This window comes from Cydia fagiglandana, chromosome 1, assembly GCF_963556715.1.
Source record: "Cydia fagiglandana chromosome 1, ilCydFagi1.1, whole genome shotgun sequence".
In the NCBI taxonomy this organism is placed as follows: Eukaryota; Metazoa; Arthropoda; class Insecta; order Lepidoptera; family Tortricidae; genus Cydia; species Cydia fagiglandana.
In genome coordinates this window covers 17,296,585-17,324,423 of record NC_085932.1, presented here as the reverse complement: position 1 = coordinate 17,324,423, position 27,839 = coordinate 17,296,585, and the positions used below count along the sequence as shown (strand labels likewise).

At 41.3% G+C, this 27,839-nt stretch overlaps 1 protein-coding gene across 1 annotated transcript in view; it reads right to left on the bottom strand.

The window, feature by feature from the left end:
- Nucleotides 1–203: 203 nt before the first annotated feature.
- LOC134666119 (apoptosis-resistant E3 ubiquitin protein ligase 1) overlaps nucleotides 204–27,839 on the bottom strand; it is a 68,264-nt gene continuing 40,628 nt past the window's right edge. Inside the window, exons 3-19 of the mRNA XM_063523275.1 lie at nucleotides 21,187–21,395; nucleotides 20,638–20,777; nucleotides 20,419–20,559; nucleotides 19,951–20,059; nucleotides 19,403–19,581; nucleotides 18,979–19,101; nucleotides 18,457–18,535; nucleotides 17,909–18,105; nucleotides 17,302–17,463; nucleotides 16,682–16,859; nucleotides 12,731–12,876; nucleotides 10,267–10,410; nucleotides 8,990–9,163; nucleotides 7,500–7,652; nucleotides 6,862–7,056; nucleotides 6,303–6,482; nucleotides 204–6,101 (exon numbers count right to left, since the gene is read on the bottom strand). Coding sequence (XP_063379345.1) covers nucleotides 6,312–6,482; nucleotides 6,862–7,056; nucleotides 7,500–7,652; nucleotides 8,990–9,163; nucleotides 10,267–10,410; nucleotides 12,731–12,876; nucleotides 16,682–16,859; nucleotides 17,302–17,463; nucleotides 17,909–18,105; nucleotides 18,457–18,535; nucleotides 18,979–19,101; nucleotides 19,403–19,581; nucleotides 19,951–20,059; nucleotides 20,419–20,559; nucleotides 20,638–20,777; nucleotides 21,187–21,395 — 2,500 coding nt within the window. The 3' untranslated portion in view covers nucleotides 204–6,101; nucleotides 6,303–6,311. The remainder of the gene's footprint in view (nucleotides 6,102–6,302; nucleotides 6,483–6,861; nucleotides 7,057–7,499; nucleotides 7,653–8,989; nucleotides 9,164–10,266; nucleotides 10,411–12,730; nucleotides 12,877–16,681; nucleotides 16,860–17,301; nucleotides 17,464–17,908; nucleotides 18,106–18,456; nucleotides 18,536–18,978; nucleotides 19,102–19,402; nucleotides 19,582–19,950; nucleotides 20,060–20,418; nucleotides 20,560–20,637; nucleotides 20,778–21,186; nucleotides 21,396–27,839) is intronic.

Genomic DNA, 27,839 nt, shown 5'->3' with positions numbered 1-27,839 from the left:
GTTCTTAAATTAGTCCTATTCTGCTTTCGCCACTCATTCTACACTGCGTGGGCTATCAAATCCGCTGCAGACTTTACTTGATGCGACTCTAAGTTGGTGCGACGAATTTTATGGTGACACTCTACAGCTACACTGTCATTGCAAACTTTGCAGAGTTAGCTTGGTAACTGTTATCAATTAAGTAAATCAATGAAAAAAGTTAATAGATGTTAATTGTTTATTTCAGTCTTACATTTCTAAGCAACAATGTCTACAAAATATCAACATTTTGGAATGGACTATCCCGGGTAATTTGAATAATTTTAATGATTAATAGAATTAAATATCTGAATGTACGATATGACTAAAAATAACATTTCTGGACTCTACTGAAGATTTGATTCTGCTAGGACAGGTATTAAAACAAATAACAGATCTAGGTAAATACCTTCGCGCTATAAGAAGCTCCGAAAGTTAAATGAATAAACAATAATAACCAGGAAACATAATAATTAATAATACATTGCTAAAATTATTATTGCACACCTACGAGTAAAGACCTGATAATACAAAATTAAGATAGGTATTACAAATTACAATCAACAAAAGCAAACAATACTTAAGATTTCTTGGGGACCTTAATAATGACAAGTATTTTGCCAAAAAAACCCTTTAGTACCGTTTGGTAACTAAAAATTGGTAACCAGCGGGAAAGAAATGCCAATTCGTAACTGGCTTCAAATTGGGACTTTTCTATTACCAATTCGTAGCCACGGTTGTTAACCAGCTTCCAAACGGGAAAAATAAATCCTGGGTTGTAACTGGTTACAAAATGGAACTTTTGAAGTGGCTCATTAAGTTGTATACAGGGTGGAAAGTTGAGATGGGGCAGTGAAGGCAGCTTGCTGTCACTCGAAAATGGTCTTAGGAAACTTCTCTAACTTTTTAAGTGGTGACAATTGGCATTTACAAGTTTTGATAAAATGTACAGTCAGCGAGAAATTATCAGTAAAACTTAAAATAAACGTATGCAATGACAATAAGTCTGAAGTGCTTTCGTATGTAGGTACCTACACCGTTCTAGCCTCGATTTGGTAGAATAAACTCCGATCAGTAACTCCGTCCCAATACGTAACCGGCTACAAACAGGTAATTTTGGATTCCCATTTTGTAGCCGGTTACAAAATTTAGTTACCAGACGGTACCACTCTGGCCCAATTCGTAACTGGCTACATACAGGGAATTTTAGATTCCCATTTTGTAGCTAGTTACCAAATTTAGTTACCAAACGGTCACACGCTGGCCCAATACGTAACCGGCTACAAACTGGGAATCTTGATTCCCATTCTGTAGCTGGTTACGAAATTTTGGTTACCAAACGGTACTAAAGGAAAAAAAAACTACTTGTCCAGCAGAAACGCAATAATACCAACGAAGGACTAAATGTAAAGGAAATCTGTTAAATAATTTATATTTTTAGACTAGATATAGATTCTGAAAATGGAGTTTAACAGTTTTCTTTAGGCCTCTCGTCATTTGTACTAATGAATACAAAATGTAACTTAATCTTAATACCGCTAATTAATCGCGCGCCTGATAGGACCATATTTTACTATCAAATTACTCCTTTTTAGTAAAATCGGGCGCACTAAGGAAACAAGTTAATTTGAAACAAAGAGCTGATTACAAGGCAAAGCAGGATAACAACCTAACCCCGCCGTATAGAAGCCTCACTAGGCTATAAGAATAAACACCATGTTTAACACAGATAACCGGTTGTGTGTTGGTATCTAAGGGCCAGTTGCACCAACCACATTTGACAGACTGGTCAACGTCGGCCGGCGCGCCCCGGCTTTTTACTATGAAACTTTCCATACATAAAAATTTTGCGAACTCTTTAACGATACGAACAGTTTGGTGCAACCGACCCTAAGTATTTGCTATTTCTTAACTATTGATAAAACAAAATTCCTTCATCAGAAATTTAACACCTGATATTTTTACATATCGCTTTTTTATTATATAACATTAATTCCTTTTTTCAGGATACAGGAATCCGTATATATATTTCGATACTATACTTTTAACTTAAACAAGCAGATACTAAGAATTAGTAAAAATAATATTCTGGTATACAACAGTAAATAAATTCCAAGCTATTTTTACCACAGCATAAAAAATAAATAATTTAATACATTTAAACTCATATAATGCATCTAGGTGACACTGATATAATATTATAACAAAATTCATGCTCTTTTGCATTCTAAAGTACATTTTATAAATGCGTATGAGATCGCATAGATATAGGTAGGTATTAGGTACATTCATTATCATTACCCGAAGACCTCTGGGCTCACAGGGCTAAATCGATTTTAAATAAAATAGATAAAATAAGTATTCTTTACTACGTAACCCGTCAAATGCCCAATACACTAAGGCTATGGAACGGTAGAGTCTGGCTAGCCAAAAATTGTTGACAGATATTTCGTTGTTGTATCACCAATTGTCTATGATTTAAAAAAAAAGCTAAAAGTCAGTTGTCAATTTATGTCATTCATTCAAATTGTTTGCGGTTTATAAGGGGTTTATTTTAAATAATATTAATAATTTCTATACTGAGTGAGGTTTGCAAACTATTATTTAAGCTCGTAAATAATTACGACAATGTGCGATGTCGACGTGTAGCTTTGTATAACGAAAAACTGCAATGTTTACAAGTCCTAACCAAATGTAAACAAATTAGGATTGTTCATTTTTTTTAGACCCCCATTTTTATTTTATTTTGTGAAAATATAGGTTAATTTAAGATACCAATTTGAATGATTTAGTAATTCGTGGCTCGGTTGAATATTTATAATTTATTGAAAATATGAGATACGACTTCTCGTAAATTACATGTCGTCGGCTGATTAGGATAATGCACAAGCAACAACAAGCATTAAAAAAATTGTTGTCATTGTCAATTGATTGTAATGTCACCTGTCGACAATGTCAGTGTCACGTGTTTCTATAAATAACAATCGTCTGGAATGGAAAACTCGTTTATTTTGAATCATTAATTTCAAAATACCTACGCTATAAATTTGAGAAAGCTGATTCCAGAAATCTGTTTAAGTTATATAATATAACTTAGTTTTATTGGAGTATGTATGTATCCATATAGCATCCAACTCCAACCATAACTTGGCTGAAATCAAGGGAGCAAAAATACAAATGTAAGTTACCTACATCATATATATTTTAACTGATTCGATTTGTAAGAAGATTGGATTCATAAAATCGTTACAAGCGTCCATTGCTAAAGGTAGCTTAGCACCCAGTGGGTGCTTTCTACCGGCTTGTCACCATTGTTTGGATATTGTACTACATACTTATACTACTATATTAAGAACATGCCAATTTTGCTAATTATATCCTATTATTTCAGGTCATCGTGATTCCTATTTAGATACAGCTGTGAGATATGTAACTGCACTTGGGCCCAGAACAAAGTTGAGCATTTTGTATTGAAACGAACGTCATATTAATTATTAATCGTCGTAATACTTTACGACCGTAAATAATGCCTGGGAACAGAGTAAATAACAAACCATACACTTCTCTTCTGGATGGTCAACAAGAAGCCATCATTGTCAGATGCTCGTGCAGAACATGATAAACATACATTTAATGTAAAGTTACTATTTTTTTTTGGAAACATATATAACATATTTCCCAAATTAATAAAAAAGTAGGTAAACAGAAACATGTTTTATTATTCACAACTCTTTATTAAGTCTTGTCCACCATATGTGATATCAGCAGCTTGAACTGCAACATGTACCTGGAAATTAGAAATTATATCTTTTTAAAGCAGTTTCAGGCTGAATTTTGAGTATGGCTATGTATTCTTGTATATTCCTTCTTTCTAGTAGGCACCATCTCTGTTTAACGGTTTGCCTTTAGATACTCTCGCTACATTACCACAGAAAATAAATAGATACCACGACCCTACCAATAAAGTGAGCTTTTAAATACTTAATTGTAGTAAATTAATATTAATTTTATACTTACATCGACGTGATTCTCACAGCAATACTGTGTGTAACACGTGAAGTAGGTAGGTATTCCAAGTTTTCACGGCACCATCTTTCACGTCGTAGGTCTTCGTGGATTCGAACTATTATTTTTGTGAATCATTCCCACACATAGGAACAAGGTTTTTGATATATTATTAAGCAATGAAATCTACTGTTTAGGTATTAATTATAAATCAAATTGTAACAAACAAGCGCAGCGGTTTAACTGAAAATTTTTGTTATGACAATCGATGACAATGATAACTTTGACAATACGTGAGTGACGGATTTATTTACTATGGTTCGATAACTTTTATTATGCAATGACTTTACATTCAGCCCAGGAGAAGGTCAAACTAAGGTCATAAGGATATTTGTTGAAATATCTTCAATCCTCAATTATTTTAACGCAGCAAATGTCGGAAACTGTTTAAAAACCTTATATCTCGAAATGGTTTTCGAAATAGAACATTTGAAAAAAAATGAACAATCCTAATTAGAAGGTTGGTGCTCTATAAATATTTTGATACTTTAAGTACTAGTTCTAACATTTGTCTATTACTTTGATTAAGTACGTGAATTTATTAATGCCTGAATCTCATAAACAGTATAAGTGTATAAAGAAACGGATAAACTAAAAGTTCTAAAAAATATCCATAAAATCTAAATATTGGAACGTAAACATATGTGTTTGTCGTTGACTGTACTTTAAATAGTGGTACAAATTATGTGAGCTGACTTTGAGTGCACGTAAACGTTTATTTAACTTATTTGCTTAGGTACCTTACTTGTGCACAGAAAATCAATAATATTGTCTAGTATCAAAACTATAATTCCTACTACACAAAGTGTGACCAGCCCAAGATTTTTTGAATTTCCCGCCAAACATTTGTGTAAAATTTCAGTAGCCAGACTCTATCTACAGTTGTGGGAGAGCGGACACTCGACAGATTAGGTTTTCACTGGTTTATTGCATTATTCCCATAACTTTCGACGAATATACCAGTTAGTCTATAAGAACTAATGCAGGTACACTAGGTACTTACGTAGATTTCTAATATGTAATTTTACAACATTTACTGTTCATATATGTACATTATAGTTACATTCCATGAGTTAAGATGACAATATGGCGTGGTTACTTTATTGTCACTTACTTATCAATTCCTCGTCCTTATGGACAATGCTTTAGGCAGGAGTCGCTTTGTGTACCTTATATTAAATTGGGGTTAACCTCTTGGCTTACTAAAGATAATAAATAAATATTGCACAAACATTTGGTTTAGGCTGTAGTACCAATAGTACCATACATAATAATTTACTACATAAAAGTGCTAACTAATGACAATGTAACTTACGACTACAGGCGGTGTATAAACAACCCACCATATCTTAGTAATCTAATATTGCACTTAGGTTTTAAAGACGCAATCAAGAATATTACGTAGACAACAACCTTACTAGACATAACAAATATTAGTAGCATAAATGTAAATAATTTGGTTTGAACATCGGTCCATCGAAATCTGTATGTTCAATTTTTTGTTTTATTAAATAATTGGTCTAATTGTATAATTCAGAACCTGGAATCGGAGACTCCTTACATTCGGTACAATATATAATAACTCGGGCTGTAATTTTAGACGGGACCTTTATGCTTTTCGTAATCCATCGTATTTTACTAATTATTCATAACTTTCCGAGATACAACTCAGAAGATGCACTAGATTTTATTACCTTTTCACAACCTACGTTATTTACGACAGCGCAAGCACACACAACTAGCAATTGCATATTTACGTAAAATAGGTACGTTCATAAAATAAGGAATACTGAGTGAAATGGGTAATCGTTAAACAATCGTAATTAAAATAAAATGATTCTTAGGTTAGGTTACCTTTGGTGTCAGAAATAGCTAAACATAAAATACGCAAAATAGTCTTTGAGACGTGACTAGAAATAAATACAAGGTGGCAAGGCAGCACTACTTCCGGCTTTGCTCGCTCTTCTCAGTATCCAGTAACCGTCGTGTCATTCAGCTTCAATGTCCTCAAAATTATCCTAGAAAAACAAAAAAGACTTCAATGTTGTCCATACGGTTAGTGCATCAGTGACGTAATAAGAATTTTATATGACCCAACCAATTGACTGCAAACAATAAAAAAGCCAGCTTTCTATTCTATTCTATTCTAAAAAGCGTTTTACATGTCAAGATGGCTTACTTTCCTTCTAATGCTAAAACAACGAACTATAATTACGTACCTGAGTGGCTCAGATCATGCCGAAGCCCTCGCCGCCCTCGTTGATGGCCCACAGCAGCGCGTGCACGAGCTGCTCGTACGAGTCGTAGTCCGGCAGGCACAGCTGGTTGAAGCACGTGTGCGCCGTGGGCAGCGCGCCGAACGTCGGCGCTGCCGTTATCTGGAAGCGAGGGTTCAACTCCTGCGGAAAAACGGAAAGAATGTTCATATGACATCAAGAATACTACATTTTCGCATTGACGATAGAAACGGCGTGAGCAAAACCAGGCTAGTCCTGGTAAGAGATGCCCCTATGCTAAGGGATTAGTTACTGTCTAGGCTCTTATGACCTCTAGCCGCCCAGACGTCAAATCTTGCCAAGAAAAATGCAATTTTGATTTGTCAAAACAAAGATTCAAATTAGAATGGAAGAGACCTTTAGGTCTCTGGATGGCTAGAGGATAAACAAACGCATAAAGCTGAAACAACGCTAGATGATGATGAACTCTGGATTGTATTTTGATCGCCGGAATAGTTGGAAGCGGTCTTACGGTAACTCGTCACCGGGAGGGGAGTCGTACCTGGAAGCCGGCGGGCGGCAGCTGCGAGCAGCCCGTGGTGAACTGCAGCAGGCGCGCGCGCTCCTCGGCGCTGAAGTTGGCGACGGCCGCCCAGAACCAGCCCAGCAGCCGCTCCCAGCCGCGCCCCGAGCCCGCCACCAGCGCGTGCGCGCGCCAGTCCGCCACCGACACCTCGCCCGTGCCGCACACCAGCAGCTGCAAATTGTCACACGTCCACACTTATCATAACTATCGTTAACCACATAGCAGCATGAGCCCACGCAAGAACGCGCCAGTGTCGAGGCGACAGCTCTGACTCACAACCGAGTACTTGTGCCGTTTGTAGAGTGGTTACCTCGAGTTCGTTTTGGTCGAAGATGGCGAGCAGGTTATCAGGCACGAGTAGCGTAAGGCCGCGTAGGAACGCGTCAGTTTCAAGCCTACAGCTCTGACTCACCACCGAGTACTTGTGCCGAACGTAGTGGTTATATTCTCTTTGTTGTGCCGCTTGTAGAGTGGTTACCTCCAGTTCGTTGTCGTCGAAGATGGCGAGCAAGTTGTTGAGCACGAGCAGCGACAGCCCACGCAGAAACGCGTCAACTTAAAGCTTACAGTTCTGACTCACAACCGAGTACTTGTGCCGTTTGTAGAGTGATTACCTCGAGTTCGTTCTCGTCGAAGATGGCGAGCAGGTTATCAGGCACGAGTAGCGTGAGGCCGCGTAGGAACGCGTCAGTCTCTAGTCGACAACGCGTTGCCAGCCGCCATTGCGCTAGCGCGTCCAAGTATCTCATTTTTGTGCTGTTCGTTACCTGCCCAACAAAAACACTTCTGAAACACTGGCCCACTATTCACGTTAGCCTCAATAATAAATTTAATTTAATGTAATATATTTAGTTTAATGTAATATTTTTATTTGTATAAATTTTACGGGGTTGTAATTTATTGTAATTTAATTTGATTTCATTTTTATTGTAAATCTTGACAATGTTATAAGTTTTAATTTTTAATTTAATTTAATTTAATATTTTAAATCTAATGGAATTTAGTTACGATATGGATTCTATGGTCCGAAATAAATGAATTTTATTTTTATTTTTTATTTTATGTTTAAAAAGACTCCCATTAGCAAAACAACCCCGTTACTCTTAAGCCCCCGGGAGTTTTAAATCTGTTTTGATCTCACCTGCCGCAAAAAAATCGTGACAGAAAACGAGATAGAGTCAGACCGTAAAAAGTCTGCAGCGATTTAGTTTGTTTGTTTATTGGAGAAGTGGCAGCCTCATGGGCCTTTGCCAAAATACAGTAATAGATTTAGATAGCCCACGCAGTGCAAGTGTCATTTTAAACGTCAAACTTCTATGAAATTATTACGTATACATAACACTTACACTGCGTGGGCTATCAAATCCGCTGCAGACTTTTATTGGTACGACTATATCCAAAATGGCAGAAAAGACGAAGAAAGTCAATACAATAACGTCAATACTAAATAAAGTGCAACCTGGGTTTTAATAGGAAAACTCCCACTAGTGAAAGTGGGTGCTTGCAAGGAAATAATCTTTTTTGTTAGTTTTTCTTTTGGATATATATCCAAAAGAAAATTATAGTTATAGAAAACTAAACACAATTAATTCACAGCTAAACTCACCCGTATTGTCGACCCGTTGGGTATTAATTCGTGCGTCTCGACCAAATGGCCGGACGTGTCGTACACGTCCTCCGCGAAGTATATCTCCGGCACGGACTCGGCCGAGTCCAGGTCCGTTTAAAACAGGTATTTGATCTTGGACAGGTAGAGCTCAGGGTAAACTCACCCGTATTGTCGACCCGTTGGGTATTAAATCGTGTGTCTCGACCAAGTGGCCGGACGTGTCGTACACGTCCTCCGCAAAGTATATCTCCGGCACGGACTCTGCCGAGTCCAGTTCCGTTTCCAACACGTACTTGATCTTGGACAGGTAGCGCTCAGGGTAAACTCACCCGTATCGTCGAGCCGTTGGGTATTAGATCGTGCGTCTCCACCAAGTGGCCGGACGTGTCGTACACGTCCTCCGCAAAGTATATCTCCGGCACGGACTCTGCCGAGTCCAGTTCCGTTTCCAACACGTACTTGATCTTGGACAGGTAGCGCTCAGGGTAAACTCACCCGTATCGTCGAGCCGTTGGGTATTAGATCGTGCGTCTCCACCAAGTGGCCGGACGTGTCGTACACGTCCTCCGCGAAGTATATCTCCGGCACGGACTCGGCCGAGTCCAGGTCCGTTTCCAACAGGTACTTGATCTTGGACAGGTATAGTTCAGGGTCGTCTTGCTCGAAGTACTGTTGAAAAGATTTGAAAAGTTATACGCGGTTCTACTTAATATTTTATAACTTATAACAAAATGCCTGGCCTGAGTGAACCTGTCAATTTAGTTACTTTATTATAAATTCTGTCACTAAAATTATAACAAATAAACTGCTTTCTTCCTAAAACACAGAGTTATCGGGTGTATTCCCGTTCGAGGAAATTGCGGGGATAAATGGGAATACACCAGTTATCGTGAAAGCGTATTTTAGATGAAACTTCGAATACATATAATAACCATATAATGAGCACTTGGATTGAGAAATTAATTCCTTGAAGGTACGTTCTAGTGACTCGACTGGCGAATTATTGGGCATCGTGCAACACGTATGAGTATTTAATGCTACATAAATAGCGCGCTCAGGGGCCTGTTTCATAAAACCTGTATCTTGAAATATCAACACGCGGAAGTCTCATTTAAAAAAATACATATAGAAGATGGTCAAGCAAATCTTGTCAGTAGGAAAAGGCGAGAAATTCAAGTTTTCTATGAGACGATCCCTTCGCGCCTACATTTTTCATGCCGCCCTTTTCTACTGATAAGACCTGCTTGACCAGCTATACACGGTGTAACATGATGAAACCGAATAATTTTAACCACGCATTTCTGAGGTCAAAAGAAGTAAAAAATGTAATATGAGTTTAGGTCAATTTCACCAAAAAAAAATTTTTTTTTTGTTTTGTTATTTCAATTTTTTGAATGTATTTGTACATAAAAAATAAATTTTATTGCTAAACCTGTCACTTAAAATTGATTTTTACGTTTTTTTTTCGTAGAACCTACTTTTTGCAAAGTGTTACTTGTCACTTTTTGACATCTATCAATAAGGATATTTAGACTACGTCCCATAGCAGCAACCTTACCTTCAAAAAGGCCTTTTACACTATGTAACAATAAAAACTTGTTTTTTTTAAATTAATAATATCTCTGAAACTAGGCGAATTTCAAAAAAGTTTATAGGACATTTTTGTCTCTAAATATGATCAGGAATACGCTGTTAAAATTATTCGGTTTACTCATGTTACACCGTGTATAAAGAAAATGGCTTGACCCAAGTACTGGTACACATTAGATCACCTTGTAGTGCACTCGCAGGCCGATGATCTGCGCGAGGAAGGAGCGCGAGAGGCGCGCGCGCACGAGCTGCCGGTAGCTGCCGCCCAGCGCGCTCTCGTACAGGCACTTGCCCACCAGCTTGCCCGCCAGCTCGAAGTGCTTCAGCTGAAATAACGATAATCATATCTGATAAATACATACTGTGCTTTTGTTATGTCAGGGTAGGCCACATAGTAAAAGAGTTCTTCAGTATGACCTACCTACATAACCAAAAAAATCTTTTAAACCTATCCTGCATTAGGTTCTATCATAAGGAAATGGTGATCATTTGGATGCTAACTAAACACAGAAGTTTTTATTTGCTTATAGACCGGGAGATAGTGACACATTTTACTGGGTCATTTGTACCAGTATGGCGGTTCGTCAGGGGTCTAAGTACGTAATGAAGTAAATAAAAATGATGGTCATAGCGCTGGTACCGGCGGCCCAATCGCGTGGGCGTTAGTCGAACGATTTGTTCCACAAAAATCCTCGTATTATTCGATAGTCCATAAAAAAGAAGTAGACGGCAGCGTAATGCCATACTTCTCCGGTGTGACTTACAGCCCGCCATACTGAGGCGAACACATTAATTAAAAAAAAAACAATTCAATCATTTGTGCCAAGCTAATTTTTGCACAGGTGATCATCGTCGAGCAGCCATTCATGGACATCACCATGCCATACTTTTCGGATGGTTCCAAATGGCCGCCGCAAAGGAGTTATTTTTTTTTTTATTGCTAAACGATTTGTACCATCTTGTAATTTTTTTTCAATACTTTCTGTGTGATCATAAATGGAAATCTCATAATGCCATACCTGTAGGAGGTGGCAAATGTGTACAATTTTTTTATTTTATTTCAAGTATGGTGCCCCTTTTTCCCCCTATTAGAAGTATGGCAAATATAATAATGGTCACATTGCATCATATAATTTCCAAAAATCCAAATGCCACACTGGTACAAATCGTCAAAAAATTGTTTTTTGTTTTAAGTCTTGGCTTAAGTCTCACAGTCGTCCGCCCCTTAGTTATAATCTGAAATAATTTTTTTTAGGTATAATTGTATCCAAACAAACAGAATATGATGATGCCATGCTGTAAAAAATATTTTACGTATACATAGTCGTATTTTTGAAACGTGTCGATTAAATAAGTTTTTCAAGTATGGCAGCACTTTTTCCCCCTACTATAAGTATGGCAATTATAATAACGGTCACATTTTATCAAATACTTTCCAAAAATTTTAATGCAATACTGGTACAAATCGTTTAGCAAAAAAAAAACCGGGCAAGTGCGAGTCGGACTCGCGCACGAAAGATTCCGCACCACAATGCAAAAAAAAAAACAAAAAAAGCAAAAAAAAACGGTCACCCATCCAAGTACTGACCCCGCCCGACGTTGCTTAACTTTGGTCAAAAATCACGTTTGTTGTATAGGAGCCCCATTTAAATCTTTATTTTATTCTGTTTTTAGTATTTGTTGTTATAGCGGCAACAGAAATACATAATCTGTGAAAATTTCAACTGTCTAGCTATCACGGTTCGTGAGATACAGCCTGGTGACAGACGGACGGACGGACAGACGGACGGACGGACGGACGGACGGACGGACGGACGGACGGACGGACGGACGGACGGACGGACGGACGGACAGCGAAGTCTTAGTAATAGGGTCCCGTTTTACCCTTTGGGTACGGAACCCTAAAAAATTAACTCCCTTGCGGCGGTATGGCGGCCATTTGGAACCGTCCGAAGAGTAAGTATGGCATGGTGATGTCCATGAATGGCTGCTCGACGATGATCACCTGTGCAAAAATTAGCTTGGCACAAATGGTTGAATTGTTTTTTTTAAATTAATGTGTTCGCCTCAGTATGGCGGGCTGTAAGTCACACCGGAGAAGTATGGCATTACGCTACCGCCTACTTCTTTTTTATGGACTATCGGAAAATACGAGGATTTTTGTGGAACAAATCGTTCGACACTCGTATTTTATCCGACACGTTCGACTAACGCCCACGCGATTGGGCCGCCGGTACCAGCGCTATGACCATCATTTTTCTTTCCTTCATTACATGCTTAGACCCCTGACGAACCGCCATACTGGTACAAATGACCCAGTAAAATGTGTCACTATCTCCCGGTCTATTATTGCTTACGAAAATGTTTATATCAGACAAGTAAATACTTATGTCTTATTGGTTACAGCTTGTAACAGGCGTCGAAATAGATAGGTTCACTTAGCTCCAACAGAGTAAATATGTTAGCGTTTCAAACAAACGCCTTGAAGTAAAGTACCTTCATATTGGGTCAGTCGTGAATATAGTTCAGCCGGCGGGCAAATAATGGAAGGAACAGACCAAACGGGCATCGAACAGCATACCGCACAACAGTGAGAACAATTTCCACTGTAATCCCTAGTTCACTACTGACAAATACAATAAGTACCTTGAGGTGCTTTGGCCGTTCGGGGTTGGGATGCACGAGGCCGGTGGGTGAGTCGTGGAAGGGCGCGAACAGGCCGAAGCGGGCGTCGAACAGCGTACCGCACAGCAGCGAGAACCACTCCCGCCTCACTCCGCCCCAGTCCACTCCTAACAAATGCACCAAAAAAACATAATATATATGTAGTTAGTTTGCATTAGCGCTGATACGTCAATTTCCGGTTTAACTATTGTGACCATTTTTGTCAAAAATATGGTAATAAAATCAGACAACAAAATTTAAAGTGATTCCCATCTAGATAACAGCCGTTCTATTGAACAATGACACTAAATAAAACACAAATTAGGTATACAATACTCGTAATATTAAAATATTCAAATTTCAAAAAGAATATTTGTTTTTTATTGTTCTATAGAACTGATGTGATGTGATATAGCAAAAAATAAGTTCAAAAACTAAAACCCGACTACTGCAAATCGCGCTCTAAAAAGTATGAAACAAGATAGAATTCTTATCAAAAATTATCAAGCAGGAAATATTATAAATGTTACCGTTTTTTTGATATAAAAATACAACGTAATATAATTTACTGATTTTTATATATTTACAGAGATTCAGAGGATCGCCGTGGTCGTATGCCACGATTATTAACTTAAAAGTAATGTGGCATACGACCACGGCTATCCTCTAATTAATTAATTTTTGATAAGAATTCTATCTTGTTTCATACTTTTTAGAGCGCGATTTGCAGTAGTCGGGTTTTAGTTTTTGAACTTATTTTTTATTTAATTAATTTTGGGGTCATGATTTCGTTACTAACTTTATGAAGTCACTTTATATTACTTTTGTGAGGGCGTCCTCAGTACAGAAATGCACGCAGAGCGCCGCCTATATCGGGCTACGCGCTTTAGTGCCTATGAGGGCGCCGAAGGCGCCCGGTTTTGGAACGCGTACGTCGGGCTACCCCCGACTCTTTTAGTATGACGGCGCCGAAGGCGCCCGGATTTGGAACGCGTACGTCGGGCTACGCCCGACTCTTTTAGTATGAGGGCGCCGAAGGCGCCCGGCTTTGGAACGCGTACGTCGGGTTACGCTCGACACTTTTAGTATGAGGGCGCCAAAGGCGCCCGGCTTTGGAACGCGTACGTCGGGCTACGCCCCACTCTTTTAGTATGAGGGCGCCGAAGGCGCCCGGCTTTGGAACGCGTACGTCGGGCTACGCCCGACACTTTTAGTATGAGGGCGCCGAAGGCGCTCGGCTTTGGAACGCGTACGTCGGGCTACGCCCGACTCTTTTAGTATGAGGGCGCCGAAGGCGCCCGGCTTTGCAACGCGTATGTCGGGCTACGCCCGACTCTTTTAGTATGAGGCGCCCGGCTTTGGAACGCGTACATCGGGCTACGCCCGACACCTTTAGTATGAGGGCGCCGAAGGCGCCCGGCTTTGGAACGCGTACGTCGGGCTCCGCCCGACTCTTTTAGTATGAGGGCGCCGAAGGCGCCCGGCTTTGGAACGCGTACGTCGGGCTCCGCCCGACTCTTTTAGTATGAGGGCGCCCGGCTTTGGAACGTGTACGTCGGGCTACACCCGACACTTTTAGGCTTTGGAACACGTACGTCGGGCTCCGCCCGACTCTTTTAGTATGGGGGGGCCGAAGGCGCCCGGCTTTGGAACGCGTACGTCGGGCTCCGCCCGACTCTTTTAGTATGAGGGCGCCGAAGGCGCCCGGCTTTGGAACGCGTACGTCGGGCTACGCCCGACACTTTTAGTATGAGGGCGCCGAAGGCGCCCGGCTTTGGAACGCGTACGTCGGGCTCCGCCCGACTCTTTTAGTATGAGGGCGCCGAAGGCGCCCGGCTTTGGAACGCGTACGTCGGGCTACGCCCGACACTTTTAGTATGAGGGCGCCGAAGGCACCCGGCTTTGGAACGCGTACGTCGGGCTCCGCCCGACTCTTTTAGTATGAGGGCGCCGAAGGCGCCCGGCTTTGGAACGCGTACGTCGGGCTACGCCCGACACTTTTAGTATGAGGGCGCCGAAGGCGCCCGGCTTTGGAACGCGTACGTCGGGCTCCGCCCGACTCTTTTAGTATGAGGGCGCCGAAGGCGCCCGGCTTTGGAACGCGTACGTCGGGCTACGCCCGACACTTTTAGTATGAGGGCGCCCGGCTTTGGAACGCGTACGTCGGGCTCCGCCCGACTCTTTTAGTATGAGGGCGCCCGGCTTTGGAACGCGTACGTCGGGCTCCGCCCGACTCTTTTAGTATGAGGGCGCCCGGCTTTGGAACGCGTACGTCGGGCTCCGCCCGACACTTTTAGTATGAGGGCGCCGAAGGCGCCCGGCTTTGGAACGCGTACGTATCTTGTAAAAAAATTTACCGTTGCATACTCGTACATTTTGGCTGATCAGGACTTCTATACCTATTCACGTTATAAAATGTTGCAGGACATTAAAAAAACACCATGTATGGCAGCCAAACAAATTTCTTTTGCAAAAATTAAATAATAATAATAATAATTAGCCCGCAGGGCAGCTTGTGGCGAGCTGTTGGGGAGTAACGACCCCACGGACCCGAGTGCTCCCGAGAGTCGGTCAGGGTCTCCGTCTCCGGCGTGTCTTCGTCGGTCGGAGTGGACCCCAAGGGGACCCGCAGGACTCTCAGCTCTGGCTCGCCTTCATTGGCCGTCCAGAGAGGAGTCGCTAGAGCTATATGCTCCAGGGGTGGAAGTGTTAAAGGGCATAACGCCGCGAGTAACTTCGGAGAAAGCGCAGCACCACCTCTCGACACCCCTGAGCCGCTCACGCCGGTGTTGCACCTGGCCGTCTTTACGATGGCGCATCAGGTGCCCATCTAACGAGTGGCGAGTCACCACCTGTCTCGATAACTTGTGTAAGCAATGTTATGGCAGGTGTCCGGACTTCTTTGCAATAGCCCAGTCTTTTTTCCACCCAAACTTAAACCATAGACCAGTATTCTGACCATATTCTTTACAATAGCTTCCAATGCCTGCTGAAACCGGTTCACGGGTATTTATTGATGTACCCGTGAATGGGTTCCAGCAGGCGTTCTACATGACATCAAATCTCTCCAAACGGCCTCTACGTGTTGGATCCATATCCCCACGCACGCCTTATAAATGACCGGGCTCGAAAGACCCGAGAGTTTTAAAACGGAGATACAAATAATAATTAATTAAATTTTGCCTGTAATTGGCTTTCCATCTCTTATTAATGTGGCATACTGTGTATAGATAGCTGTTGGATCTCCATAACATAAATAAATAAATAAATAAATAAATAAATAAAACCTTCTTGTATCGCCGTAGTGGCGTAACACGCGGATAGAATCCAGAGCGCTTGTAGATTCATAGTTCGAATCACCTAACTGATAAATTAATGTTTTATCTGGCGCATGCAAGCAAAGCCGGGTGCAAAAGCTAACAATATTTATATATTTGAAATGTGCTAATTGAGCTCTTTCCAATGATGTATAACACATCATCATTACTTAATTTTAGTTTTTTGGTTCGTGACTTTATGACCTCTAGAGGGCGCATTGTTCATTTTTTTGTGACGCCATATAGCCTATAACCAGCGGACGATTAAGACGATTCGAATGACACATTGTTTGTTAAAATATAATAAGTACTTTAGAAGTTATGAGGGAACAGATGAACATACATACATACATACATACATACATACCCACATACATACCGGTCAAAATCATAACCCTCCTTTTGCGTTGCCGTAGTCGGGTAAAAATGACCTTGTTTCCCGTGGAAGGTGACGTCGAAGGTTTTGGCACCAGTCGGCGACGGTGAAGTGACGCGCGGATATGCTCTCAACACTCGGTTGGCCAGCTTGTCGTGCGGGTGCACCATGCGGACCTCGCTTTAGAAGAAATTCTGTTTGTTCTGGTGGTTTAAAAATGGACATATGTTGTGAGCTTACCTTGTTCCCCTTGGAAGGTGACGTCGAAGTTCTTGCACCAGTCGGCGACCGTGAAGTGTCGGGTAGCCTTAAGACTCGTGGCAACGAGGTCGGCGCGTAAGACTCGGATAGCCAGCTTGTCGTGCGGGTGCCGCGAGTGCGCCTTGCGGACCTCGCTGTAGAAGAAGTCCTGCTTGTTCTGCCAACAAAAACCAACGCAATTAGTAGGTAGATATTTAGTCATCGATAGTAGGCTTACGAGCATAGTTACAAGGCCATACAATCTAGCTATATGATGACTTTATAACTGGTTTGTGATATGCAATAAATGATTAAGTATATTCTATTCTTTTTATAACGAATACCTACCTACTAGAAAATACTTAATTCCAAAATGCTAATATTTTTCATTCGTCTCGTTCAATATTTTATGTTTCATCTTGTGAATTTAATATGTCGCGTTAAAAAGTTTTCCATGAGCCTGGTACCGACCTAGAATTGAACTTTCTTAATGGCCTGTACTCACTTGTGCCACAGACTACTCACCTTGAAGGTGGAAGACGAGTATCTAAGCTGAGCTGACACTAGTTCCACATGAGGCTGTACTACATCATCCAAGGATTATTGTCTCTCTTTCTCACCTTAAAGGTGTCCTCGCCGCCGCAGTTGGCGACGAGCAGCTGCGCGAAAGTGGCAGCGATGAGGTCGCGCTGCGCCGACACTAGTTCCACTCGCGGCTGCACTCCGTCGTCTAATGCGAACGCGCCTTCTTCCGCACTGTCTTCACTTGGTTTCAGAATTAACTGGAAACAATTTAAAGACAATTAACAATGAGGGGAGAACATACTCAGAATTTCACTTGTGTAAGGCCCGATACATAATAACCTTCAGCCGTCAAAGACAGATTCTGACAGTAGGCCGGCCCATCTGTTCAGGGGCCCGTTTCTCAAAAGCTTGTAACTTGTAATACAAGTGGAGTCCCTTTCTAACAAAAGCTGTCAAAAAGTGACATCCGCTTGTATTACAAGTTACAAGTTTTTAAGAAACAGGGCCCTGGTATATATAAGTAATCATAATCACCTTGGTAGAGGGGCACAGGCGGAGGTTTGCCCGACATTATACCACATGTTACCAACCTTGGTTGAGGGGCACAGGCGGAGGTTTGCCCGACATTATACCACATGTCACCAACCTTGGTTGAGGGGCACAGGCGGAGGTTTGCCCGACATTATACCACATGTCACCAACCTTGGTTGAGGGGCACAGGCGGAAGGCTGTGGAGCGGCGCGGGATGAAGCCGAGGATGTAGTCCTTGACGACGAGCTGCTTGCGGCTGAGGCAGCACAGCACGCGGCGGGGCTTGGCCGGCGGCGGCGCGCGGCACGCGTAGCACCACATGTGGCGTTTCGATGACATGTTGCGTTGGAGTGTTGCGGTGTCCGATGCTACAATCATAACACAGAAAATCATTCAGCAACTAACCATGTGCGAGTGTGCGGCTTTCAAACCGTAGGTTGTAGGTAAGAATTCCGGCTCGTAGGTACCAATGAAATTTTTAGAACGTTTGGAACTTATATGTGCAACATCGTGGTCCCAAACCAAACTAATTATAATCATAATTAATAAGTCAGATAAGAATAACAGGCAGTTTTGTGTGGCTAATTCACGGACTAACTAAAAGGAACCGGGTTTTTTAAGGGACAACCAGAAAACTGCTAAGAAGAGGAAAACCGTGTGGAAAAGTCGTATTAGATACTATAAGCAAGCGGAAACTCAGGAACTACTAAGTTGCTTACCAGTTAGGACGATGCAGTCGAATTCACCATTGTGCAGCAATACAGATTCATAATAGATGCCAGCTCTGTACAGTCCCGCCTTTGAAAACAAAATAATGTAGAAATTAGTATGCGCTGTTCTTCAAAATCAAACTCGGCAATCAAATTCGGAAATAGGTAAGGCTTTATTATTTCAGAAATCATACTAGGTAATTAATCCTAACGGGTAGGGACGCGTATTATAAGATAACGATAATCTGTGACAACTCTGTGGCCGTTCGTTTTTAAAGTAACGAATTTATGTAACCTGCTAAGGGAGTCCAAAAGTCCAGGGGCTCGATTCTCAAAAGCTTGTAAGAAAAGTCCCTTTCTAACAAAAGCTGTCAAAAAGTGACATTCGCATGTGTTATAAGTTACAAGCTTTTGACCAACGGGGTCCAGATGGCTTAGTAAGTCTTACGTAGTTTAGCATGGCATTGGTTTTAAACTTTCCAATCCACCTTGCTGATATTTACTACAATGACGACAATGACGTCATATTACCTGCGGGAAGCACAGAGTCATGGAGACGCGCTGGTTGACCGCGTCGTACTGGAAGGCGGCCGACGAGGAGAGCTGCTCGTCCACCGCGCCGCCCAGCGGGCTGATCTGGATTGAGAAGCCTTCCTGCAAACAAAACCAACTTTAACCGTTGTCGTCTTGAATATCAACAATACACGTGGTATTAAGAAATTCCACAATCAATCAGACAAGCTCTCATAGGCCTCCGATACCTACATATCAATGATTTGTTTAAATTTACGATTTAAAACTCCTACTTAACTTTCTCTTTCTTCTGCTGTTCACAAGACCACATCTTTATCCAAATAAAATTCCTAGACGAATTTTTAGTCACGATTACTCCAAAATAAAGAAGTCAAATCATAAGTCAGCGTGTGTTGAGTTTTAGTACACTTTGTACACTCACCGCCGGCTGCGGGTGCGTGGGGTTGTCGAACTGGTCGCGCGGGTGCACGTGCAGCGCGCGCGCGTGGCCGGCGCACCACACGAGCGCGGCGCCGGCGCGCGCCACACGCGATCTTCGCGCTTCGACGCGCCCCGCCGTGAACCAGCGCCGGTACGGGCTGCCACTGATATTGACGCCGCCTGCCGAATTAAAAATACAAGAAAATTTTACCAATATCCGCCACCTTGATCGAAGAGTACCCGAGCGCCTTCTAGAAGGCCACGACCGGAGGGCCGCAGAGGTATTTAAAGGCAAGCCCGAGCTCAGATTGGTTGCACGGCATATACCAGGACATCAGGACCTTAGGAGTTGGAGGAAAAGTTGGAGAAGGAAGGCCACAAACAAATCGGACTGGAGAGACTTGCTTGACCAGGCTAAGGCCCACCCGCGCGGCTGTAATGCCTCAGATGATGATTGGTCGACGAATTTCACGCGCGTTTTGTCGCTGGTCTCCGGGCCCCAACTAGACGACTAATTTCATCTATGTTGTACTGATAGAAGAGTCTCACCGATGGTGACAGCGATGATGTAGACACCGGCGGTCCGGACGGTAAATTTAACACGCGCTGTGTGTGCTTGAGTGGGGTCGCCAGATCCCAACTCGATGACTGCTGTCATCTGAAAATGGTGTTATATCTTTTAGTCAGAGCTATATTATATAGCCATATATATTTCTTTTCAACGCAATTCCTTGTAATTCAATTCATCTATCATAAAAATAAAATTTTGTATTGTTGACTTTAAGACAAATACTCTTTATTACATACATTATAGCTGTGAATTCTACGTTCACAAGTATTCTTCCAATATTCCTTACACACTGGTTCCTTAAACACAATGAAGGGGATTGATACACACTGGTTCCCTTCATACACAGTCCGGTGCGCTTTTCCAAGCGCACCGGACTGTGTGTTCCCACTGGAACACTATATGAGTTGTCTTCCAGACCATTTCTACCTAAAACACTGTCTTTCTACCTTTCTGGTCCCGAGCGAGATGGTGACCGCCAGCTCGTCAGTATCACAGACTGGGTAGGGTTGTCCATTGCGCTGGTAGCACTGGACTGTGAAGCACATCGTATCTCCGACAGGATGAGGCTCCTCCCAGCCCCACTCCACCTGAATCCAAAAGACAAGATTATGAATTTTCTCGTCTTCAGACGGCCCTTACGGGCAAGTGCCTAGGCAGATAATTACCTTACAGCTAGGCGGGTGCAAGTATTTCCCGGTGACGTACTGCAGCAAGGAATGCTTGGCCTCAGGCGCCAGCGAAGGCTGCGTCATGGCGGCCAGCGTGACCAGCCCGCACACCGACACGGATACCACCAGCATACCGCCTGAAATACACGTGTCTTTTAGTTCAGGCACTTATCAGATATATCTGGTTACAGAATTCAGAGGGCCTACCGCGTAGGTACACCGAATTTCGGAAATTTCGGGCATCGTTCTCTTTCACTCCAATCAAGGCGTATATAATTAGAGAGACAGAGATAGTTGCTCGAAATTTTGGAACTTCGCTTTTCGCGGTTATAGCCCAGAACAAAAGACAATTGAAAGTAATAAGAAGTTAATACTCAAGGTCACATGTTTGACCGTTTTGTTTGGGACGTAGTTAAGTACGTGAAACGTAATGAGAAGACCAGACCAGACGCCGAATTCCTTGGGGTCCAGCACATGGCGCGTGGTGCTGTCTTCTAACTACTTAGCAAGTAGCTGTTGAATGATTTTATGCTGGCATGTACTTACCCCAAGTCCAAGCATCCTGATGTTTACTGTTCTTAACGACCGCGCTCCATAGGTCTGACTTGAGGGTCTGCAACTGGTCCTTGCCGGTGGGCAGGCTCTGTCGCGCCGCCGACCAAGCGCTGAAGTCCTTGGGGTCGAGCACATGGCGCGCGGTGCTGTCTTCTAGCCAGTATACGTCTTCGAGAGAAGACACGTCTAGGCTCAGCAATCTATGGAAAGAGATTTTTTTATAAATAAATTTTAGGTCATCGTCAAACACCGACACTGGACGACACTTTTATTTAACTATCACCTTATCTGTAGAATAGTAGAAATTCCTCCTCATGCACCTACTCATACCTAAACTACAAACTGAGTGTACGAGTTTACCCCAGATTCACAATCACGGAACAACTTATGAAGTTTAGAAACTCGTGTGTAATTTAGCAACAATGGTCATTCAGCGCAAGTGGGGGTTTTCAACTCCGCAATAACGGACAAGTGGGCCGGGGATTGTGTGCTCCGAGCTCAATTGGACGTGTGTTAATGACATGGCATTCATAAGGCGACATGTGATAACGAGAAACTGTTACATTCGAAAAAAAACTTAAAAGTCTTAAAACTACCACCTTGCATTATTCTATGTACCTACCTATACATAAGTGTAGATACAATCTTACCGTCTGGCAGCGAAGGGCTATAACTAGTAAATTAGGTATGTAGATAGGTAGGTATATATATAAGTAATTACTTTGGGATGTAAGTATCCATATATCAAATTTATCTTAGCGTGATAAAATAATTGACAGTGGGCGCGGCCGAAGCTCAGCCAAAGCCTCACAAAGTTCCTCGTGTATTTAATAACGGTCGGAAACGCCGCGTTTTCGCGGGCCATTTATCATCCCCGCGTAGGGCTGTCACAAAAACGTTTTTTTTATGTACCTAGTAACTTCATGGTATAGGCTGAGAGATAGAGAAGAATTAATCTACCTAATACCTGTCATAATGCAAACAACACATTTAGCGGAATTTTGTTGCCAGCCGTAACAGTTACGGTAGGCAAAACAAGTTATGCGATCCCATATACCTACTCTTCAAGAACGAAGTGTAGACACGTAAAATGTAGGTACTTACGTAATTATAAAAGGAGCATTGGACGGCAGCAAAGTAAATTCCAATTAAAGTCAAAATCAGTGTGATTAAGTGAGCTATACGCTACTTTTACTAAGTCCTACATAGTTAGCGTGAGCGCTTTCTGACACACCTGCGACACACATGCATGCGATTGTAGGTAGTGGTCCTTCTCTAACGCCATCCACTCCATTACCCATGACCCTCGTAATTCTTGTTAAGACACGCACATTGAATACTGACTAGATTGATCGTATCGGTATATGAACGTTTAGTATTATTAGGTAAGAGTTTACTATCAGGTATCACTAATCCCACGGGAATTAACAAACATGGAAAAAAATTAGGAAATCAAATTATGGAAAAGAAACGTCGTATGGAACGTCGTGGAATTAAAGGTAAAAACAATGAAATTATATCGCGGTAGACCCGTTTGTGTAATCAAATAAATTATGGAAAATGATTAGGATTCGAATAGGACACCTTGATGACGGTGATACTGGCGCAGTCGCTACAATCAACTAAGATGCCGATGCCTGTTCCTATCCATATAACAATTTAAACACTTCCGTTGTGTTGACACAGCTTATGGAGTCTTTTAGATCTCGTAACATCCAGCAATGTCAGTTATAAATTGATATATGAAAAAACTTTCCACCTAGTTTACATGATAGTTCGTACCATACCTATCTTAAGGCTCCAGTACACAGTGGTCAAGGATGGTCCATGCCAAGCCACGCTTTGCAATGCGCAACAGTAGGCCTATATCACGTAGGTGTTCACACAATGGTGCATCAAAAAAAAAAAACAAAAAAAAAATTGCAGGCTCTGATTGATATAAATCTATAATAAACTTATAAGTCTCTTCATTGCTCCACAATAATGACATTTTGGGCTATTAACATTTAATCAAGCCGTCAAAAATTCAAGAAACTAAACAAACAATGGCGACTGTGTGAACACCACAGGCCACGGTACGCCACGATTCCTTTGAAGTGTGCCAAAAAACCGACAACTCCCCGATTGCTCACCACGGCTGACAACTGACGGCAGTCGTCCGCCATTGCATACCATAGCCCCCTGTACACAATGGCCAGGGTGTGGCATGGCCCATCCTTCACCACTGTGTACTGGAGCCTTTACTTCTTGTAGCTTATTGTACGGTCAGCCAAGAAAGTGGTCTAACTATTTTCGACTCTCTCAATCAGATGATAGAGTCGAAAAGTGGTAGACCACTTTCGTGGCTGACTATACCTAATTCTTATGGCTAGGATTTGGGACATCGGATATGTTCTAAAGATTTATGTAGATCGAACCGCATATAATCGACGGAATGTCTGTAAAATATTTTATAGAAACCACACAAAGCTTTATAAAATCACCAGCTGAATCGTGATCCTTTGTATAAATGCTGAATACTGAAAGCATCGGGTAGTAATAGTGTTATAGGGCTCCTAGTCTATCCGCGTCCGCTCCATTACCATTGACCCGAGGTTGTGCCTCGTTTAGCCGCTTTGAATACTGACTTCCTATAAATAACTATATATGTTGGTTTTATCGTGCCCGAGGTATCCATTAGCAGGGGTTTTTAGCAAATGACCCGAAAAATATGTTTGATTTAGGATAAAGAGTGTTTCCTTTTATATTGCTTATTGTTTCAATGTTTATTTGCAACCAAGTAGGTACAATGGGCACATGCAACTTTTTGCTTTATGTTCTAGCGTTTTTAGCTGATCCTTTTCCCCACTCTGCCATTCTTAGTCAGTTATACTCACATAGTTACCTACTAGTTTTAATTAGGTTGCATTTAATATAACACAAAGAGAATAAGTCAATCATTCAATCAAACCTAAATGTCCTAAATTCAAGAGCAACAGAAACTGGTCACTTTGTAAGGTTTTCATACAATGTTAACCAATTTCATTGCTCGTGTATTCTAACAGAACAAAGGCGCGCCGTCAAAGCCCGGCCCCTTATACAATTACATCGGCATTCACTGCAGATATCCAAGCCTCGTCAATGCCATCCGGCGCCGATCCCATCCAAGTTCAGGTTTATCAAAGGCTTTGTCAACGACTGATGCTATAGATAGGATAGGCGTTGACCCCTTTGACTTTATACTGGATAATTATTTATTCCACAACCTTTGCAACAGAACATTCGACAATGTTACAACTGAATTGGCCTTAATACCTATTGGCAAGAAAGTAAATATTCATAAGTAGGTACACCATTATCCGCTAATACGTAGTAATATTTAAGTAAATGACAAATATCATCATCTATATAGCGTTGTCCCGGCATTTTGGCACAAGAAACTTATTAATATCTAACATACAGCTAGCTATGAAATAATCATAGAACAATGTGCAATAGTCATTAGGTACAAAATGCTTTCAGTCGATCGTGTGGCGACGACACGCAAAACTGGCGGCGTTCCAAAACGCTTGCCCAAGGAAAGCTTTCACCTTTACGTTTTACTAACAATATCGTTTCTCAAGTAGGTACCTATATACCTATACTCGTACGGGCAATATTTGTCTGATTAGGTATACTTTTAGGCATTTACTTTTTTTTTGCCATGCACTTTTGTATACCTACGTGTACAAGAGGGATTATCCCCATATAGCTGTAGTCCCCAGGCTGGCATAAAACGGGTTGGGGACTTTACTTTTGCCTCTGAATTGCTTTGCGAGTGTACATATATTAGTATCTTTACCAATAGAAAGCCAGTGGTAAATATCAAAAGACGTTTTAACGAGTCATGGAAGTTGAACCCTCGACCTCTGCATGTATAGTCGCTCGGACACCGCTCTACAGAATATGTATAACAAACGAGCAAGACATGGACCTATAATACTATGGAGCAAGATATGTTTATATGTATTAATATCAAATGTATAAAGAGCCGAAGTGCAATAGTTATTGACATACAAAGACGAATGGCGAGGCGCGAACCTGGCGGCGTTCCAAAACGCTTGCCAGACGAATGGAGGCTTTCACCTTTACGTTTACTAACAATACCGCATCTTGTGTAGCCTTTCGAAATATTCACCAATACTGCTTTCGGAATATTCCCCAGCTTTAGTTTCTCTCCGCAAACTCCGCAATCCATAGTTGAGAGCTAATACAGAATTAAAAATTCACAATATTTTAAAGACTGTTCATATACTTATCGATGGAAATTATATTTCGTTACCGATAGGTTAACTAAACTTCATATCTAATATCCATACGCATATAGTAACACAAAATTTGACACTTTCTGCTTCTGAAAATAAAGTCTAATTTCAATGAAACTAATAACTCAACATTATCCTTCTCTATCGCGAGTCCATCTCATTTGTTACATCATGGAATGGAACACACGCAGCACACGTCCGTCGCAGAACAAAGAATAAAACAAAATGTGAATTATATTCTCAATATATTTTCTCCAATGAAACAGAACAAATGAAAATCATTGTACGTTCCGAAACAATGCCGTAGTTAGCGCAGCCCAGGTTTTGTTACAATCGTTTGTTGAGCGTGGGCGAGTCGATCACTCGACATCGGGTGAGCCCACGGTGAACCAGTACAAGAGTGCGCTCTGCACCGCCGTTGCTACGGGTCTTATGCTGGTGAACTAAAAATTGGACTCACCGCTCTCACATAACAATGGGAATTTATGGCCAGCATCCGCCAGATTTAATGGACCGCCCGCCTTTTTGTCATTCTTCTCGCGTTTAAAACTATCTGTAAATTCTGAAAGCATTTTATGCGGTGGGCGTTTTGAAATCCAAATCACGATGCATATTTTATTATCTGCTGTTTAGGTTTTAAATAGTTATTTTTTGATGTACATTATGTATTAGGTACTAGTCTATTGTTTTAAACGACTGTTACTAAAGCATTCAAAAGTCTACGCCATAAACCATACATTTGGTTTGGATTCAAAACAAAAATGTATACTTATTTAATGTCTTGACAAAGGCGCAAATTCTAAAGAGTTAATTCATTATAAATACCTATAAGCAGTTACCTATTAAATTATTAATAAATTAATATGTACACATATTACCTATCCGTTGAACATGGGTTCAAAGCGATGTAAATAAAATATTGCGCTAGAGGCAAATGCCTGTTACAATGATGCAATCTGAATAATACGAGTGTAAGTAGGTCTATAGGTCAGTTCATTTTCAGATTGGTAGGTACTGATAATAATGAACTGCATGCACTGCACGCAGCTGCTCACAACGTGCTACAGTCAGCCTTTACATATCTGTTTCCTGTAGAGAAAGTAAATATGTAGTCTGAAAATACTAGCGTCTGATCACTATTCAGGCATGATTATGACGTGTTACTAACAAGGAAACATACCCAACAGAAGTTAGAGGATTTAGTCACTTTTCAGCAGTTTGGAGGACAGTTTCTCCCAATAGATTGATTTTGGGCAGCTAAAAAAGTACATGTCTGTTGTTTTGGACTACTCTACCTATAACATAAATAAATCATATCGGAGCCGGACTGTTGGGTATGTTTCCTTGTAAGTGTCACTGCTATGGGTGTGCTACGCCGTAACCCGTAGAAGCGTTTTCCCGGTACCGTAAAACGGGGTGAGTAGGTTTCGCGGGGAGAGTTGGGTTATGAATGGGGAGAGAAGGTTTGAGAGGGGGGTGAGAAGCGATTTTAAGGCTACTGCTACAAAAAAATGTATTCCAATTTAAAATGGGGCTATAGTAATACGCATAATAAAAAAAAATCGATCCAACAATCTTCCAAAATCACCTTTGTATGAAAAACCCTCTCACCCCAAATACGAGGCACTACGGGGTGAGGTGGGTTTTCCTCTTTATCGTCAAAGTTATGAAATGGAACTACCCAAAATAAAATACAAACTAAAATACAAACGTCCGAACCACTTATTATATACACCATTCAGTTTTCACATGTAAAAATAAAATTTTATCGAGGTTTGAAAGTCAAATTTCACCCAACTCACCCCATTTTACGGTACCTATAATAACTATATTTTTTATTAGGATTACAAAGAACTCTGCAGAAGGACGCATGACGTTCCATTTTTTTTATCGTGCTAGTTTAGATTATTTTATCATTATGCCGCATTAAGTTGTCCAAATATAGCTATATTTTTTTAAATAAATGTTTACTCATGTATATGAAATGTAATATTTTTCTGGGTAATAAAGATTCTTTAAACATAAACTAAAGCCCCCAATGAAAATGAATTCACCTGACACAATATTTATTTTTGTGCCCTGACATCAGGATGGAAAACTAAATTAAAAAACCGGGCAAGTGCGAGTCGGACTCGCGCACGAAGGGTTCCGTACCATAATGCAAAAAAAACAAAAAAAAGCAAAAAAAAAACGGTCACCCATCCAAGTACTGACCCCTCCCGACGTTGCTTAACTTTGGTCAAAAATCACGTTTGTTGTATGGGAGCCCCATTTAAATCTTTATTTTATTCTGTTTTTAGTATTTGTTGTTATAGCGGCAACAGAAATACATCATCTGTGAAAATTTCAACTGTCTAGCTA